The sequence below is a fragment of the Anas acuta genome, chromosome 1 (assembly GCF_963932015.1).
Source record: "Anas acuta chromosome 1, bAnaAcu1.1, whole genome shotgun sequence".
NCBI lineage: Eukaryota > Metazoa > Chordata > Aves > Anseriformes > Anatidae > Anas > Anas acuta.
This window is the reverse complement of record NC_088979.1, coordinates 153,241,106-153,258,737: the sequence shown is the minus strand read 5'-3', so window position 1 is coordinate 153,258,737 and position 17,632 is coordinate 153,241,106. Positions and strand designations below refer to the sequence as shown.

At 35.6% G+C, this 17,632-nt stretch overlaps 1 protein-coding gene across 3 annotated transcripts in view; it reads right to left on the bottom strand.

Moving 5' to 3' along the window:
- The window catches only part of TMTC2 (transmembrane O-mannosyltransferase targeting cadherins 2), a 258,351-nt gene that overhangs the window by 52,496 nt on the left and 188,223 nt on the right, over positions 1-17,632 (bottom strand). For all 3 annotated transcript variants that reach the window (XM_068667510.1, XM_068667501.1, XM_068667492.1), the window contains exon 8: positions 7,124-7,245. In XM_068667510.1, coding sequence (XP_068523611.1) covers positions 7,124-7,245 — 122 coding nt within the window. The remainder of the gene's footprint in view (positions 1-7,123; positions 7,246-17,632) is intronic.

Here is a 17,632-nt window from a genome sequence, read left to right as displayed (position 1 = left end):
TGACTCTTCTGACTTCATGGTTGTACTACTTTGCCCATGCTTCCTTCCAATTGGCGTGAGTTGATAGCAATTGGTAGCAATTGAACAGTGAAATAAAAAGCGACAATATAACAGAGCTATCCAAATGCAAATTTGCTTTCTGTGTTGGAACACAATAAACAAATAATTACAGAAACAGAATCTGTTGAATTAGTCTAATCTCTATTGCACTATGTTCCCCTTTGCCTGTGCTGTCCCATGTCTTTCTGTTCTTCCTACTTTCCATTTCCTTCTGTACTGTCACTTATTTATATTTATTTTGAGATGACTTTCAAGGACTACACCAATTACTGAATGTAGTAGGGTACTTGACAGTGGCACTCTGAGTAATTTATCAACTAACCAACAATGGCAGCATAGCTTTTTGGCCTTCTGTTTGTCTGGAAAATAAGCAACAAACACCTGTGGGCAAAAATCGGGCCACCCACTGAGGAGTGAATATTCTGAACCTTAAAAAAATTATTTAACTTCAGTGTCGATACCAGAATGGCACAATCCTGTTTCTTTTATTTTAATCCAAAACACTGCCACTATCTGTCTATGTCCTCCTTTCTCACCATCACCCTTTGGAGAAAATGTTTTAAAATAAAATATTTTAGATTTTAGGGAACATTCTAGGGTGATTATTACTGAATTTAATATGGTTTGGAGCTGTAACACAGAAATTTTACAAGGCAAAGTAAATTTTTTTATATCACTTTGGGTGATTTTCCAAGACAGTAAAAAAACAGGAGATTAACAGCACTGTGTGGAGCCATGTAAAATGCAAGAAACACTGTGCATTTTTTTTCCAAAGGAATAGAGTAAAGCCTGTAATTCCTATATGCAAAATGATAAATGTTACAATATGGGGCTGCCCTAAATACATTACAGGCACTGCAATTACAGGCATTGCTGCAAGCTGTGAGGGGTGGTTTGTGGGCTCAACTTCACTCATAACAGATGAAACAAATATTCAAACCAAATTTATCTATAATTGAAATAAAGCTTCTCAGACTTGAGTGCTACTACAACAGCCATCCATGGCCTGATGGCAGAGGCCAGACATGAGAAGGGAGGGCTTCTCAGTCTTCTCTCTAAGAGGAGATTAAAGTGACAGGAGAAAAGAAAATTATAAAAACCTTACTTATGCATGATTTTTATTTTACGTTTTTAGATGATAGCCAACCCTTTTTCTTCTGGAAGGTCTGTTCATAAAATGGAAAATAAATTACAGCTTATGCTCAAGGCCTCACCTGGAACTGTCATTCTGACAGACTTGTTTTTATCTTAGAACTGGGAGCCTTGCAATTTTAAATACTTTATAAAAATTATGTTTTTCTTTGTGATACAGCAATAAATTAGCTAAGCAAGGGATGAGGCTCAGGTTCTGTGACTCTAGACTCACGTACTACAAGTAGATGGGCCAGGTCAACTAGCATGTCCCTCTGACAAACTTATCGTGTAATTTATTCAGTGTAACAAATTAAAGACATGAAAAAACATTGGAAATATAAAATGCTAAAAGCACTGAAGTAAGTCCTAAAGAGCCACATATTTCTGAAAAATAAACAATAACAAAAGCATCAACTTAAGCCACAGACATCTGTTTTTCTGTTATTCTACTAGCTGAGCTACTAATCATGCTTTTTAACGTCTCATTTTTTGCTGTTCTAATATATTATCAGGAAAATTGTAGACTAGTAATCTTTAATCTTTAGATATGAACATATAGCATTATCCAATATATGGGTTATGAAATACTTGTGACTTATGGAACTTTAAATTCATTAGTCATTCCTTTAGAACCTTAATTTGGTCTCTTTTTTCTGCAGATACAGCAGCACATCAAAGTCCACCTGGCATTTCTTGTATCACAAAATCTATCAAGACAAAACACAAGTATCTGCATTAAAAAAAAAAAAAAAAAAAAAAAAACTACAACAAAACGTAAAAAATATTTTATCATTAGTAAAACTTAAAAAATATTTTATCAGTAGTAAATAATTGACGCAAAAGTTTCTATTGCATACAAATATGCAGTATGCATGCGTATATGCCATTTAGGTGTTTCAGTTATCAATGACAAACTAACATACAGTTTTCTGTGTGTGTGTGGTTTGTTCTTGTGTGTGTGTTTTGCTTTGTGTTTATACTATTGATATTAAAATGTAAATTAAAGTTATTACAAGCTTAACAGTGTATTTTGAGTTTTAAGGATGTATATTTACTGTTATTCAGAAAGTAAATTTAACTGAGAATAATTTTGTGAAGAAATGTCACATTCAGCATTTGAAATTATGTTGCTGGACCCGATGTTGTCCTCAACAAGTTTTCAGGGATGGTGAAGGGAAGTTTGTTTTATTTGGATTCTTATTTCACTTTTTCCTTTTATTGGGTTTCCTTGGTTTTGCATCATTCCATATTTCCAGGTATACACATGCAAAAATTTATGTAGCCTTTAGAGAAGAAAACATTTTTTCAGGTTTGTCTAATAAACTGTTAGAAATTGGACTTGTAGCACCCTATATTCTCAATTTTCCCATAATTCTAACCTAAAAAAAAATGTTTCAATAATTTCCCTGTTTTTGAATAAGTACATTTTGTACTATTCATTAAATTATTTCTAGAAGTAAGCAAGCTTATTAACACTCTCAGAGGTTTTGTGTTGTTCATCTCTGTGGAAGAGAATGTTGAACAGAAATAACTTTATGTTTTCTTATGAAGACTTTTCACACTAGATACAAGTTTATGAATGAAATCATCTACAAATTATGTGCATTTATATTGAGCATATAAAAAAATATGAGAATTAGCACAAGTAAAATTAAGTAGCATAGATTATGTTTTTGTTTGCTATTGTTCAACTCATCTCTTATAAAATGCAAGTTTAAAATTTAAATTGCCCTTCGGAACAGTAGCAACATTAGCTACATGCAAATGGATAGAGATGATGACATGAATTAATATCTGTCACTCACAGCATGATTGCAATCATTTTATCATGGTGGATGAATTGTGAATTACTTTTTTTAGAGCTTAGAAAAGGTAACCCATTCCAGTACAACCTAATTCTCCTTTAAAATCTCTTTTCAATATAAGAGAATAATAGTCTTTAATATTAAACATGTCTGTACAAGGGCCTTGACTCAGAATAATGCATTTTAGTAAACTAGAATTAGCTTCAGCATAAAAACAAAGATAGCTACATAGAATCATAGAACAATTCATGCTGGAAAAAACTTAAGATATCATCCTGTCCAATTTCCTACTCAAAGTAGACTTAATATTTTATTTAGACCAGATTGTTCATGTGGTGTGGTTATTGTTCAAGTTGGAAATAAATGTATAGATAACATATATTTTTTTCATTGCTAAGCTACTAAACTCATGCAGAATACTGTGTCTTTATTTTAAGTGTGCTGGAAAACATATTATTAAAAGGAAAAAAAAAAAAAAAAGAAAAAAGGACATGGATAGGTAATCATGAATTCAGAAAAGATGCTTTTTTATGTCCAGAGATTCTAGTTTGTGTTTGACAGAACCAAGGCCAGACAACATGAATAAAATAATGGTTTACACTCTAGAATGTTCTTTTTCTGTGTCTCTGTCTATGAAACTGACAAGTTTTTGCTGGAAGTTGGGAAATGATAGCCTGCTATAATGAGCAAGCTGTTTTCCAGTCTACACACTGGTTATAGGTCAGCCTCACATTTCCTCATAGGAAGGAAAAACAAAACAAAACAAAACAAAACAAACAAACAAACAAACAAAAAGCACACATAAGGTACAAGAAGCTGGTGCAGGTATCTAGATTAGCACTAAGGCAATAAATTCTTTGTGTCATGAAGTAAGCATTAATACTGGCAACAGACTTAAGGGGACAAAAAGGGGTTGAAATTATGCCACTTTATCACTTTATTGGAATATAAGTCAGGAAGTAAAACATAGCCAAATTTGTGAACTTTACAGGTTAGATTTTACTGCCTCTTTTTTTTTCTCTCTCTTTTTTTTTTTCAATAGTACAATAATACAATTGCCTTTGGCTGAGACTTGGGAACTTGTCTGAAATTCTGCTCCTCTTGCCCCCCCAATCCCTCAACTTCACAGAAAGAGAAGAATTTTCTATCTATATTAGCACCTACTCCTACCCTTCACTTTATCAACAGTCTCACATTTCTCTCCTGGGAAAGACACAGAGAAGTGTTATCAATAGTTTTGTCTCATTACTTGCATTCAGACAAAGGACTGCAAAAAGTCTGAAGGTTTAATTCCAAAATGCATATGACAGATGAAGGGAAACAAGCCTCTAAAACACCTTTCCTCTAACATCTGAAAACTTAGTGAAGTAGACTTTTCTCCCTCATAAATACACTGGCTGTGTATAAATGACCATGAGCCTAGGTAGCAAAGTTAAATGGAAGAATAAATCACCGTGGTACCTCATGATCAATATGGACTGAAACAACTACGCCAAAGGGAGTAGTTCTAGAGCTACTGAATCCCAGGAAAGTCTGTGCAGTCTTGCAGGAAGGATGTCATTTATAGCAATCATATATTTGTGATGGGAACTAATACTAGTACAGGCTAGAAACTAGAAACTAGTCAAAATGCATTTAATGTGAATCATCGAGCAGATGGTAGACTGCAAAACTTATTAGGGATAAGTGACCAACACAGAGATAAAAATTTGTATTATACTGCAAAATCTCTCCATCATCCGATTTTTTATTGAATGTCTTTTCAGACTTTGTTACTAAAAGAACCAAATAAATGAATTTGAATACAAAAAAGACAAAATAACATTTTTATCATGAATGAAATATCCACCTGTGAAATTTCCCACTATCTCTAATTACGTTGTCATCAATGTGTTTTCTTGCATTTATGAAAATGTCACTACAGGCAAGAAGGACATCAGCGCTGCATTTTCAGCTTATGCTTCTGTTATTAGAATAGACATGAGCCCTATCTGTACGTGTTGCCCTGAATATCAGAAGAAGTGGCAGAAATATAAGAAAAAAAGTGTCAAGAGATGATAATAAACAGGTGTGATGGGAACAGACTACAATTATGGCAAAGGGTGAGTACAGAATAGCAAGAATGCATTGGGAAAGGACAGGCAGAGTACTTTATTGGCCTAACATGGTAAAGGATTCAGTCTTCAAAGCTGTATATAACTCCTGTCCTTTTTGCTAATGGGACACATTCTTCTACAAGCATAGTTAAGATCCTCAAGGCAAAATCCACCTCATATGTATCTTGTGTTTATATCCCTGAAGAAAAGCAAACAGTTCAATTCTAATATAAGGATTTGTGTACATTATTCATCACGTCCTCTCCAAAGCTGGAGTATGTCACTGATAGTTAATCCTATAACTGAACATTCACAGTGAGGGGACAAAACCCAGAATTTCTTTTTAGTGGCTCACAGTGTCTGTAAGGAGTTACTGGATTTAGCAGTTTTGTTATTTTGAAGAAAATTAAGAGACTTTTTTTTCCCTGAGCAACTGCAAGACCTTCCTTATCAGGCTTGTATTTCACATACACAGAAGTCCAGGAAATGAACAAAACTAACCATGGTGTACAAAGGGTAGGGAAAGAAACGGGGGGAGGGGAGGGAAGGAAAAACTAAAGGGATTTTAATTGAGAAATCTCTTCCTTTCCCCACAGCAATTCTAACAAATAGGAACTTCTGTGTCAAAGATCTAAGAAGAAGCCAATAATACTGTCTTTTTGATACTATTCTTAGGTGCAAGATATGAAGATATCTGCTGGAAAAACAAGGTAATTTAGGTAATTCTGCTGTGTAACCTACTTACAGTTCTATTCCAGAGGAAGGTAATCAGTGAGTAAATGCATTTGTGAATATCTGAAAATTTTAACGGGAACTGGAAATTTTGATAAAACAATGTTTTTCCAGAGACCGAATCTGAAAGGGAGTGGGAATATAACACTAACAGCTTGACTTCTAGCACAAGTTAAAACCTCTCATCAAGAGAGCTTTTATAAAACTATTTAATATTAAATGATAAGACTGAACAATTTTTAATTCTTTCTGTTTATGTTACCTGTTGCTCAGATAGAGGCTTTCTGTTCTAATCTCTCCCTCTTTTGCAAATTCAGATACTTTTAGCAGCAAAGGATCTGCTGAAATTAATTTTGAACTGTTTTTCTTAACTTGATCTCTACCCTCTGTCCAAGGACATATTTTGCTTAAAGATTGGACAGGACATAAACAAGGTCAGAGTAAAAGCTCATAGCTGGTGAAAAGTTGAGTGAAAAGTTGATTCAGGCTGAGGCACGCTGATTGAAAAGCCATACAAAGGCGTATCAGTAGAGTGCAGAAAGGATATATGAAACCAGTGGGGCGAACAATGAAAGCAAATGTGGAAGAAACAGACAGGAAAGAGGATACTGTCAGAAAAAAAATAATAGGAAAGAAGTGAAAGGTGGTTTTAAAACAGGGCTATTTTAGTGAATAGAACAGAAAACCCTTTTCATCTTCAAAATGTGTGAAAATCGAGGAGGGACTGGCACTCTGCTGTAACTATCATGGGGCTAGTCTAGCTGGAGCTGAAAGTTCCTCCTTACTGAAAAGGTAGAGTAAATTTTGAAGAAATGAAAAAGTCCAACTCTTCTGATTTGCTAGAAGTAACTTTTACACAGGAGTTGATTATTTCCATTTTGCATGCTCAAAGAGATACTTCTAAAGAAGTGTAAATTCAAAGCATGAGACATAATTTGCAAAGTACAGGACACCCCTAGCTCTGCCACGGGTTGTTACCCTGGGTCAAACACTAGATACCTTTTTTGTATTTATATTATACTTGTGACCTAACTACTGATAAAGAAGGACCTTTTACCTAAATATTATACAGTTTCAGTGCTCTAACTATTGTTTTATTCCAGTACAGAGAAGGTGATATTTCAGGCATGGGTACAATGTTTCACAAAAGAAAAAGCACACGCTATCAAATTCTTTCCTTAGCAAGCACAGCTGGAACACTGCAATCAGAAATTTTCAGGCCAAAGTCTTCCCATCCCTTCACCTTACCTACTGAAAAGGCCTGGGACCAACTCCCAGCAGTGCTGATTAACTCACCGTCAGGGCCAGCAGTTTCCCATAGGTGAGATGTGCTGGAATATGGTCGCTCTTGGATCGCAGTGACTCCACGTACCAGTGCTCCGCTTCTGGCAGCCGGCTCATTCTCATATAGGCTTCTCCTATAGGGCGAAACACACGCTAGTGAGAATGCCACCGAATTTTCAAGATTTTTACAGATTTATTATTTCATTTATAATTTTCTATTTATTACATGGGCAGAGATCTTGGAAAGGGTGAAGTGCTTTGAACACCTGCAATGAAAAAATAATAGTAAATAGCCTTACAGACACTTGAGTGAGGAGATTCTGAGTTATGGCCTTGTTAGGGCTGAAAGAGCATGGTTTAGATGAAAGGCTTGTTGGAACAGAATTGCAAGAGAGAGCTCCAGCTGTGAAGTTTCAGCCAGAAGTCTCCAAGGAACAGAATTTTTATCACATCTACTATAGAAAAGTTACTTCTTTTTCATCAGTCTACATTGCACAGCATGGAGCAGAAGGAAGAATACAAAATGAGTTTACATTTAATCATAACACACCAAGAACCTAGATCTAAAAAACAAAACAAAACAAAACACAAAAAAACTAGTCAAGGTTAAGAAAACAGTCCTGGAAGACTGGTGGGACAGCAAAACAAAAACCCCTATAATCTCTGAAGATAGTTAAATACGCTTATCTGGAACAACTAGATTAAATTAGAATACAGCATCCATAATTTCAAAATTGCTAGTCTTAGGAAGTTACGTATGAAATGACTAAAATTATACTTTTTTTCAAGTAAAACCCCTTAATGTAAGAGGCTGAGGAAGGCAATGTTGAAGAATGTGCTGTCAGAAACCACACTGTGGTACAGATAATTGTAGGCTTTAAGTTTCTGAGAAAGGACTTCTCATGCTGAGAAAGAAAGGCTCTATCTCCAAGAAATAACATGATCAAATTTCTCAAAGATTGGAAGTAAGCAGTATCAACAAGTAGGTAGTGGTGAAGAATAGCTGCTTTCAGATTAATACCCAGCACTGACACAGCTCTTTTGCAAGGGCTCTAGATGTAAATATGCCCCTGCCCAAGTGAAGGACTGACAAAGCCTGCAGCAGTCAGGATTTTACCATCTCACCAGATGATTCATACCAAATAATTTTTCCTCAGAATTTTTTATGCTTTCTGTTCAAGCTTGAGCCCAACTATTACACCTCCAAAACTCAGAGAAAAAGGTACCACCAACCTGCTCAAAGAGACAAAATAGAAAAACCTCTTACTATGTGAGCTAGTACTTTTTTTTTTTTTTTTTTTTTTTTTTTTTAACAGAGGCTAGAGAAGGTTTTCTTGATGAAAGAAATTTGGACAGTTAGATTTTGTTCTTTGTTTGTTTCCTACTTTTGTCACTAGACACTTGGCAAAATGTGGCATAGAATTTTGAGTTTCAGGAATTAGCATAATGTAGAGTAGGAAGTCATACTGTCCAAGGCTAAGGGAAGTCAACGTGAATTTTACCAGAAATTAGAGTTATTTCAAAAAGGGACACAAGCCTATTAACTTAGCAAAGCAGGATTTCTAATTCAATTGTTTAAATAGTATTCTGTACTTGCATTGGTCTTGGATATCTGATTAAATACACATAAGGAACTGATGTTTCAGTCCCAGCAGCACCCAAGTGATTCTATCAAAAAAATTCTATTTAAAACAAAAACAAAGAAAGAAAGAAACAACAACAACAAGCCACCACCACCAAAATAACTAAAAAAAAAAAACAAAAACAAAAACAACCTACCAAACAAAAAAAAAAAACACAAGCCAAATCAAAACAAACCAAAAATAAAAGCAGGAAAAAACACATGAACACCCATGATCAAATTCATTGTGTAATTTTTTTTCCACTATATTAGCACTAACAAATAAGTAGCATAACATTATATTTTATTATGTGCAAAACAAAGTCATGAAGTCAAGTGTTGAAAGACTGGAAAAAAACAGAAGTCAAGCTATATGCTCCCTTTAGCTCCTGTCTCTCTGGGTGTATGCTTTATGGCTGAATGTTTAATTATTTGATTGCCTACTATTTTTCCCAGAGGCTCCTGCTTCATTTAGCATACAGGAAATGAGGAAAACATATTGCCTTTTTTTTTTATTTTATGTGGAAAATTTCAGCCCAACCTGTTACAGCTTGGCAAAGTTTCAAGCAATTAGCAACGAGATCCTTTAAAAAGAAATGTAAGCAGCCATAAGAGATGGAGTTGTTATCTGCTAGTAGTATGTGCTGAATGCACTGCCAAATTTCAGAAGGATCCAAGACTCTCATCTATTTTTCATGATGCATTCTGACATAGGAAGAGATTAACATCTTCAGTGCACTGGCAAATTCAATTTTTAATAGGCTTTAAGAGCTCAGCTACTTTATGAGCTAACCTCCTAAAACTTTGAGGGTATTTCTGAGCTGTGCCTCTAGAAATGAAGCATTGACAATATGTCAATCTAAATGTCAAACTGTAGAAAAAGGAATTTTATCCCCTCGAAGTCTTTACAGGGAATTCTCTATATGTGAACATTTTTTTTCCTTCCTGAAGAGTCTGTTTTCTGCCCATAAACCACATGATTTGCTACATTATAGGTGATTAAAAAGTGTCATTACAATGGAAGGAAGTCCTGTGAGAGTGTCTGTTATTAATTTCCTTTTTCTAAATGATTTAGAAGGACACTCCTGTATAAAAAGAAATCAAAATGATTTGAAACAAACAAACAAACAAACAAACAAAAACAAATGATTTGAAAAAAAAAAAAACACAACTAGCAACTGTTAATTGAAATGTTAATTCAGTCAAGTGGTTTTATTTCTCAGACTAATGCAATTTTAATGAAAAGCTTTTCATCTGTAGATAGTTTTCCAACAAAATTACAGAGAAAATATGTATGGCTTGAATTCTATCATTCAGGATGTATTTCTATGTCTAAGAAATATAATATTTATATTGTATATAAGAACAATTGTCAGTTACAAGTCTGAATTTTTATAATGTTGCAACATAAATTATTTAGTCATTAGGAAAATAGTGGACCCTGTATTGGCAGAAAGTATGCAAACCAGTGGTACATGTAAAGAGTTTTCAAAATTTAACAAGTATTTAATTTGTAAAATCTTTCAGAACTCATATTAAAAAACTGAGAGATCACACACACACAGAGAATTTATTAATGAGATTTTTCAGGTCTATAACGTTCAGGAAAGTTGCATTCTACTTTATCATTAAAGTTAACAGCAGCAGAGAAGAAATTCAGGGCAGTAATAACCACATGACAAATTGAGAATTATCTCAGTTCCCTAACACGTATCAACATGCAGCCACATGCAGCAGTGCCTGCACAATGAATGGTAGCAAAAAATTCAACAGCCAACTGGAGCAAAAGAAGACAAATCAGTCATTCAAAAAATGTCTCGTTTTTTACAGGGTTATTTATACACCCACTTTTGCCACTTACACACTCATTTCTTAGCCTATTCTACAAGGAGAAACATAGATAATTAAATTGTAGCTCTTATTTACTAATATAAAGCAAGAAAGCACATTAATATGAAACTGAAACACTATTTAAAGGACTGTACATGTAGTTCAATATCACCTCCATTAATACTTTATGACAAGGGAATGAGTAATGGACTCTTTTAACTAGACATTGTAACTAAAATTCTGGTACTCAAATTGATTTTCTTTGCAAGAAAAAGAGATCAATTGCAAGACTACCATTATGCAAAGCAATCTTTCTATATTTCTTCAGGTTCCTTGGGATTGAAAAGGACAAAATACTTTCAAAATACTGCATAAACAAAAAATGCTAAAATTATCCCAGGATAAATGCATTAGGGATAATTAAAAAATAATAATAATAATAAATATTAAATATTGGTATTAAATGATAATAATAAGAAAGGATCAGCTCGCTACTAGCTATTTCCCCAGGAACATTAACTTTATACTTGATAATGAAGTGGAATATGAGCTTAATGTAAAACCTCCAAAAGGAAAACACGGAAGATGAGGTTTGCTACACACATTGTATAGTGATAGAAGACAATTAAAACCATTTGCCTGATAGAATCTTATATGGTTCTACATTAACCTCCCAGTTACTGATTTCTGATATTCTTGGTGTTGGATGCAGTGCAGATAACATCATTCTTTCAGTACCATGGCAGCCAGACCTCTGCAAAACCCAAGCAAAGGCCATCTTCTTGCAGGGAGCACAGTAGACTTATAGATGAGTGAGTACAATGAAACTATGAACACAACAGCATTGTGCCATGTACATATGCTTTCTGATTAAGAGCATTAATTCTTCTGTGGTCCTTCTTTCTGGATTACAAAAGGTATTGCTGAAAAGACGACTGAAAAATTCTCTCTCTAGGTGAGACAATGCAGAGTAAATGTGCATATGTAATTATCTGCCACCAAAATTTCTGGATGGTAAAAATGTAACATAAAAAATTCCAGAACAGAGCTTGGCATTGGCAAGAGCAGATCTCAAAAGAGAAAATACAACAGAGGTGCATTTTAAAAAGGAAAAGGTCTATTATATACCTTCAGTCAGGATTTAAATTTAATTTTTCAATTATTTCTTTGAATCAGGAATATAAACAGGTTGCCTTAGAAAAAAGATGGAGAGGTCTGTGACCCCATGTACCACAATGGGTCTGTGTCTTTCATAACGCAGATGTGCAGTCCTCCTGTGCAAATTAAGGCCACAGGTGCTCTTACCATAAATGTACCTCTCTAGATACATTTCATTCTTTTTTTTCTCTTAGGTATCAGTGCATACAATAACATAATAAATCTAGGAGCATAGTTTGATGTTATACTTTACTGTTCAAAATACACTGCACTTTTCAGTCTTGGTGATAAATATGCAGTGCATGTACTTCTCTGAAACAGACGAAGCATGCGAGCTTAATGAGCATCAAGTACTGCATAGACTAAGCATATTCTACTTTTTTTTTTCCCTTTCACAGAATAATCTCCTTGAAGATTTCAAGGAGTGCATTGTATTTTAGGAGGGTTTTTGATGGATGGGAGTCAATCCACGTTTACTTTGGTTGAGCAGATTCTTATAGTTCCCAATTAGCCAAAGCAAAGCCTTTGATCTGATTTAATTAGACTAGTAATCTACTTTTCCAGGAAAATACCTGAAGTGGAAAACGGATACGAATGAAGGGCAAAATAAAATAAGTTGCAGCATGGAACAGCATGGACTTAGCACAGCTGTTTGTTGTTACACAAAGACTTCCAGTGAATGAAGCAAACTGACAGAAATGGAGGCCCTGAGCTCACCTGAGACAGATAAGTTCATTTTCATTTCCCAACAGATGTGGAGCCAGCAGTAAATTGTAAGGTACAAACTGACTAAGAATTCATAACTGAACAAGTAATTGTACTCTTTTCTTGCCTTTTACTTTACGTACACATATTTTATACATATATTTTACTTTAGTTTATGTTTTATGTTATTTTCAGTATAACATGGACATTATGCCAGAACAGGTTTCTTTAAAATACTCTTAATAGAAGCACTTTCTATTATGATCATGTCTAACTGGAATCCATGGAGTCCAGTTTCAATATTGGACTATATTTTTAGCTTACAAATGTTATGTTAGTATTTATTTTCATACAAAATCCTGTATGTTTAAAATACAAATACATTCTCGGCCCTTTCAGAATATTGTCTAAGCATATTCAAGCATTTCACTAGAAACTATAGATCAATGGTCCAAAAAAAACGGTCTCAAGAACTGTGTGTCCCACCCACTCAGCAACTGACTGCTGTAGCCTTCATACCCATTTTGAATCCTTCAGACAAAACAAAGTGAAAAAACAGGAGACAGCTCAATCAGCCCAGAGGTTTACACTCAAGCTTTGGACTTCAGGTATGAACTACAGTAGTCTGCAAAATCTCGGACAGGGTTACGGTTAAAGTAGCCCGATGGTGCTTGAGGGGTAAAAAGGAAGCAAAATCTTTTACACCCCTTATTACTGGAGTGGACTCCATTCACATTCTAGAACATGAAATAAAATATACATATGAAGGAAAAAATATCCTTTTTTTTCCAACCAAGATGATCTTTCAAGAAAAAAGTGTTTGAAAGGCACATTTAGTAAGCAATTATCAGGAAAGGTTTGTGAAATGCATAGTGAGTGCACTGATGACTGGAGCTCAGACAAGTGTAGGTAACATGCTCTGCATAAGTTATGAAGTGGGATATGCATTTCACAGCTTAATCATCTTTGGCTCTTAAAAAGTAAGTCTTGCACAGTATGAATTGTAAAACTACACCAACAAAAGTGTTTCTTGGAATTCTAAACAATATTTAAAAGTAATTCAATAAAAAAACATTTAATGGGAGCAAGGGGCAAATGGGATAGGAGCCTTAACAATGTTAACAGGTTTGTACAAACAGCCTCATTCACCCCAAAGCATAATCAAATAAAGTGATAGTTATGTTATAATCATCAACACAGAAAATCTCTCTACATGCTAAGCCTTTATACTTATGATGCAAACCTCTGCACCAGATGTAAAATTTGGCTCCCCTTTCCTGTTCTGTACCTGGCTTTCACTAGCGTATGATTTGTTTTCTGTGCATGTGCAATGTAGCAGATTAGCAAGAAGAAATCTAAACTGTCATTAACCATATTCACTCCTGCAACATTAGTTTCTTCTGTAACTTGATTTTCTGTCATCAAAAAGGTTTGCAAGACTTTGCATTAAATGCATCTGAAAATAGACATTCAGATGTTAGTTGGCAAGGGCAGATGAAATGTGATCATGACGTTTGTCTTTATGACAGTATCTTCCCAGTCTAATCCTGAACAAGGTCACCCCAACATCTTCGTACTGTTCAATATTAAAATAAAGCTCCCATGCTCCACCTCACACCACTTCACTGGCAAGGAGTATGAATTACTGTAGCAGGTGGGCCAGTGTGGTTTTAAAAGCAGTGTAATACAATCAACTGTACAATATCAGATTTCAAGAACGCAAAAGACATCTAGAGCAGGGGCTGATCCTTAAGCAATCCTAATATTGGCATTAAAGTGTTCAAGATCCCACAGGGACCATTTTATCTTTTGACCCCAGGTTTTAATTGAAACTTTAAACAAAATATATTACCTATTTAATGCAGCTGAGCTGGACTCTGGCCTTTGTAGTGCATGTTGTCATGCCAAGCAAATTAATCTGTGTAACCTTAGTATGTACTTTTTAATTTACATCAAAGAAGTATGACATAGAGAAAATAAATATCAAGCCAACCCTATACAGCCTGTTGAATAATTATTTTGATTCTAGTTTTAGAGTTTTAATTTTTAGCTGTTTGGTGTTCTTTTAGGAAAAAAAAAAAAAAAAAGAAAGTTTTTACTTCTTGGTACAAAGCCAGAGAAACATATGGTTTCCTTAGCTGAGTTGTTGCACACCTGGCAAAATAAATCACAGCAACAGGAGAGCAAAATCTACCCTGCAACTTTTCATATGCACAAACTTAGAATGTTTGATGCTGGTATTCTTGCTCTGCCTGTTGTACAATGAATAAAATGCAAAGTCAAATGGATGTCTTGCTTCTTGAAGCCCAATACTTCTTTTTGTTTAGGAGACAAGTTACTCAAAGTTTTAAAAAATGAGAGTCAGCTGGGCAGACTGGCACACTGCGGGAATGAGCTCCTGGGTCTGGCAGAGCAAAAGGCCAGTAGAAGCCGGTGCAGGAAAAGAACGGTAAGACAGACAGGGAAAGCAGGTGGTGTAAAGGCTTAACACTGCCAGAGTGCTAATGCTACCGCTCTTGGAGTGCTGGAGCTCCAACTCTAATTTAGTTTAAACAGTTCATCTCCTGCTTATTCTACTTCAAGTATTTCACCTGCACTGAGCAAGGAAAAAAGCCTCCAGAAAATCTTCAATGAAATAGTTATCTGAAATTAGAGGAAGTGCTGTTTTCTAAGATTGCATACCAGTACCTAACACAAAACCAAGCAGTTCCCAGAGACTAAAAACTGTTAGATAAAAACCCAGAGACTAAAGCAAACCATTCCCAGAGACTTGGAATACATCAATTATAATGACAACTGCAGTAGATAATCCTCAAACTGTAACTATTCTTGGATTTCAAGATAAACCATGGAGACCCTTTCCCCATGTCTTGTGGAGACAGGGAGGGACCCTTCCTTCCTGAACAGGTGGGGAGCACTCCCCAGGTTCTCCCCCTTCTCCTCCCCAGCAATGAGCACATGGTGAGTGGGCACAGCTGAGGCAGCTTCATGCAGCACTAAGTATATGAGAGAGGACTGGCCTATTTTAGTCCCTCTAGCCTCCTGTTTAAAAGCAAGAAGTATGAAGACAAGTTTATGCAATGTTGTATGTCAAAGGGAGTGTTATGGTGAATGTGTTTATAATGTTGTCTTCAACGGGAAAACAGAAATAAACAATCCAGTCAGCCTTCTGGTGCCCAGTGGTACAGTATGAGTTGCAGAGTGAGGTAGTCCTGATAATGGATGTGTTTGCCTGGTACCCCTGTCACACCCAATGTAAAGAGGTGGCTGAATAGGTGTTTAGGATATACCTCACCCAACTCAAGCTAGCAAGTCTAAGCTGATCACCTCAGCTCCTTTTACAGAAGTATGCTTGCAGATGACTTCATATAATCTAAAATAGATGTTTAAGACTGATGGGCTAAATTACTCCCCGAAGGCATCCTTTTCTTTCCACATCATAAAATGAACACAGCTACCTAGCTCTGACTTATCATCCAACCTTTATACCATAACAGGCAAGGGAGAACAATCTGACTCAATGCATCTAACTGCAACCATGTGAGCTCATGTAGACACATCCAGGACAGCTTTAAAGAAACCTGCTGCTAACAGAGCAGCACTGAGTTCAGCTGAAGTCACCATCTGGCTCTTTACCTAGCCTCTTGGATCACCTTTGTAGTAGAGCCAATAAGCCACACCTCTGCAACAAGTGTGAAGCAAATTCTGGCTTCCCTGCAAAAGCTGCAATCACAACAGCAACTCAAATACAAATATATATTACATCCAGGGGAAGAGGTACTTTACAGATCCCCCAAAAGCCTGTTGCTCTCTGCAGTAGCCCAAAAGGGACTAAGGTAAGCTCAGCTGGCCATGACTTGTTATGCCACCATTTCATCCACTGCACGTCAGCGGCTGTCTAAAGGAAGCAAAACCCAGCACATGTGCCGGGTGAGCAGGGTAGGGAGGATGTAGCAGCAGCCAAGCCCAGGCAAAGGACTGAGCTGGTCTCTATGTTCACTGTTGCTTTGTGAGTTAATAAATGCAAATCCCGGTAACAGAGTGAACTTGAACTTTGGGGACTGAGAAAAGGATAAAGGAAACTGAGAAAGGCTTCCTGAACACAAAAAAAAGTAACCAATGGGAAAAAAGTAAAATAGCAAAGAACCTTTTAGGTCATTGTGATTCTAAAAGAATCATCTGCTCATAGGAAAGAAAAAGGGCGATGCAGGCCTGTTTTGTAATGAAACAACCATGATGTGGGCAAAGGCATTGGTTTTCATTTTGTAATTTCTGTACTTCTAAGGAGCACTTTTATCAGAATTATGAAATATTTATCTGCACTAAAGAGAGCAATCAAACTTCTGAGAGATTGCTTGGAGCACTGTAGTACATCAAAAGTCACTACAGGACACCAATAGTAAGCAGATGTTTAATTCCCACAGAGTGGTGACTGTTGATAACCCCATCAAATCTATCAGCAAATGCTGATAAATAAGTGATACAGCAATAGTTCAGCTAAGACTCTATAACAACAAGAGTATGTGCAATAATCAACCTGAGCATTTTAGGAATTTTAGCTATTTGCATTGATCTGATAAAGCTCAGCATTTAGGTAGAAGTAACTGCATTGAACTGTATGAACTGTTAATAAAGTGTTTATACTACTGCAGACTTTAGATAACTTGTCACTCAAACAACCATGTAATTTAACATTTACAGAGATTTGCAAATATGTACCATCCTTTATAACTAGGGTTTTAGAATATTATTTCCCATGCCCAAGAACTTGTATAGAGCTAATAAAAGATACATTTTCTAAATAAGTAGAGAAGAGTGAGTAGTGCCTCCTTTGACGGCTGTGTCAACCAACACACTCTTGCATTTTGAGCATTGGGGAAGGGAAAAAAATCACCTTTCCTGTTGATCCTAATGGTTTCATTACATTTTTTATTGTTCTACTTCAAATTATTTCAAAGGCATCTTATGACTTTTTAGATATGAGCTTACAGAATCTACTGGCCAGAAACTGGGGTTAGTTAGAAGAACTGCATGCCCCTTCAGAGACTTAAAACATCTATGGAACAATCAAAAACCTGTCCTTCCTCTTCTTTACAGATCTGAATAATACAAATAATATATTTTTTTCTTGTTTTTTTTTTTTTTTCTCTGTTATCTGTTCAAGGTATTCTTTGTAAGGATGTGTCAGAGAATTTGAGGAGCTGAAG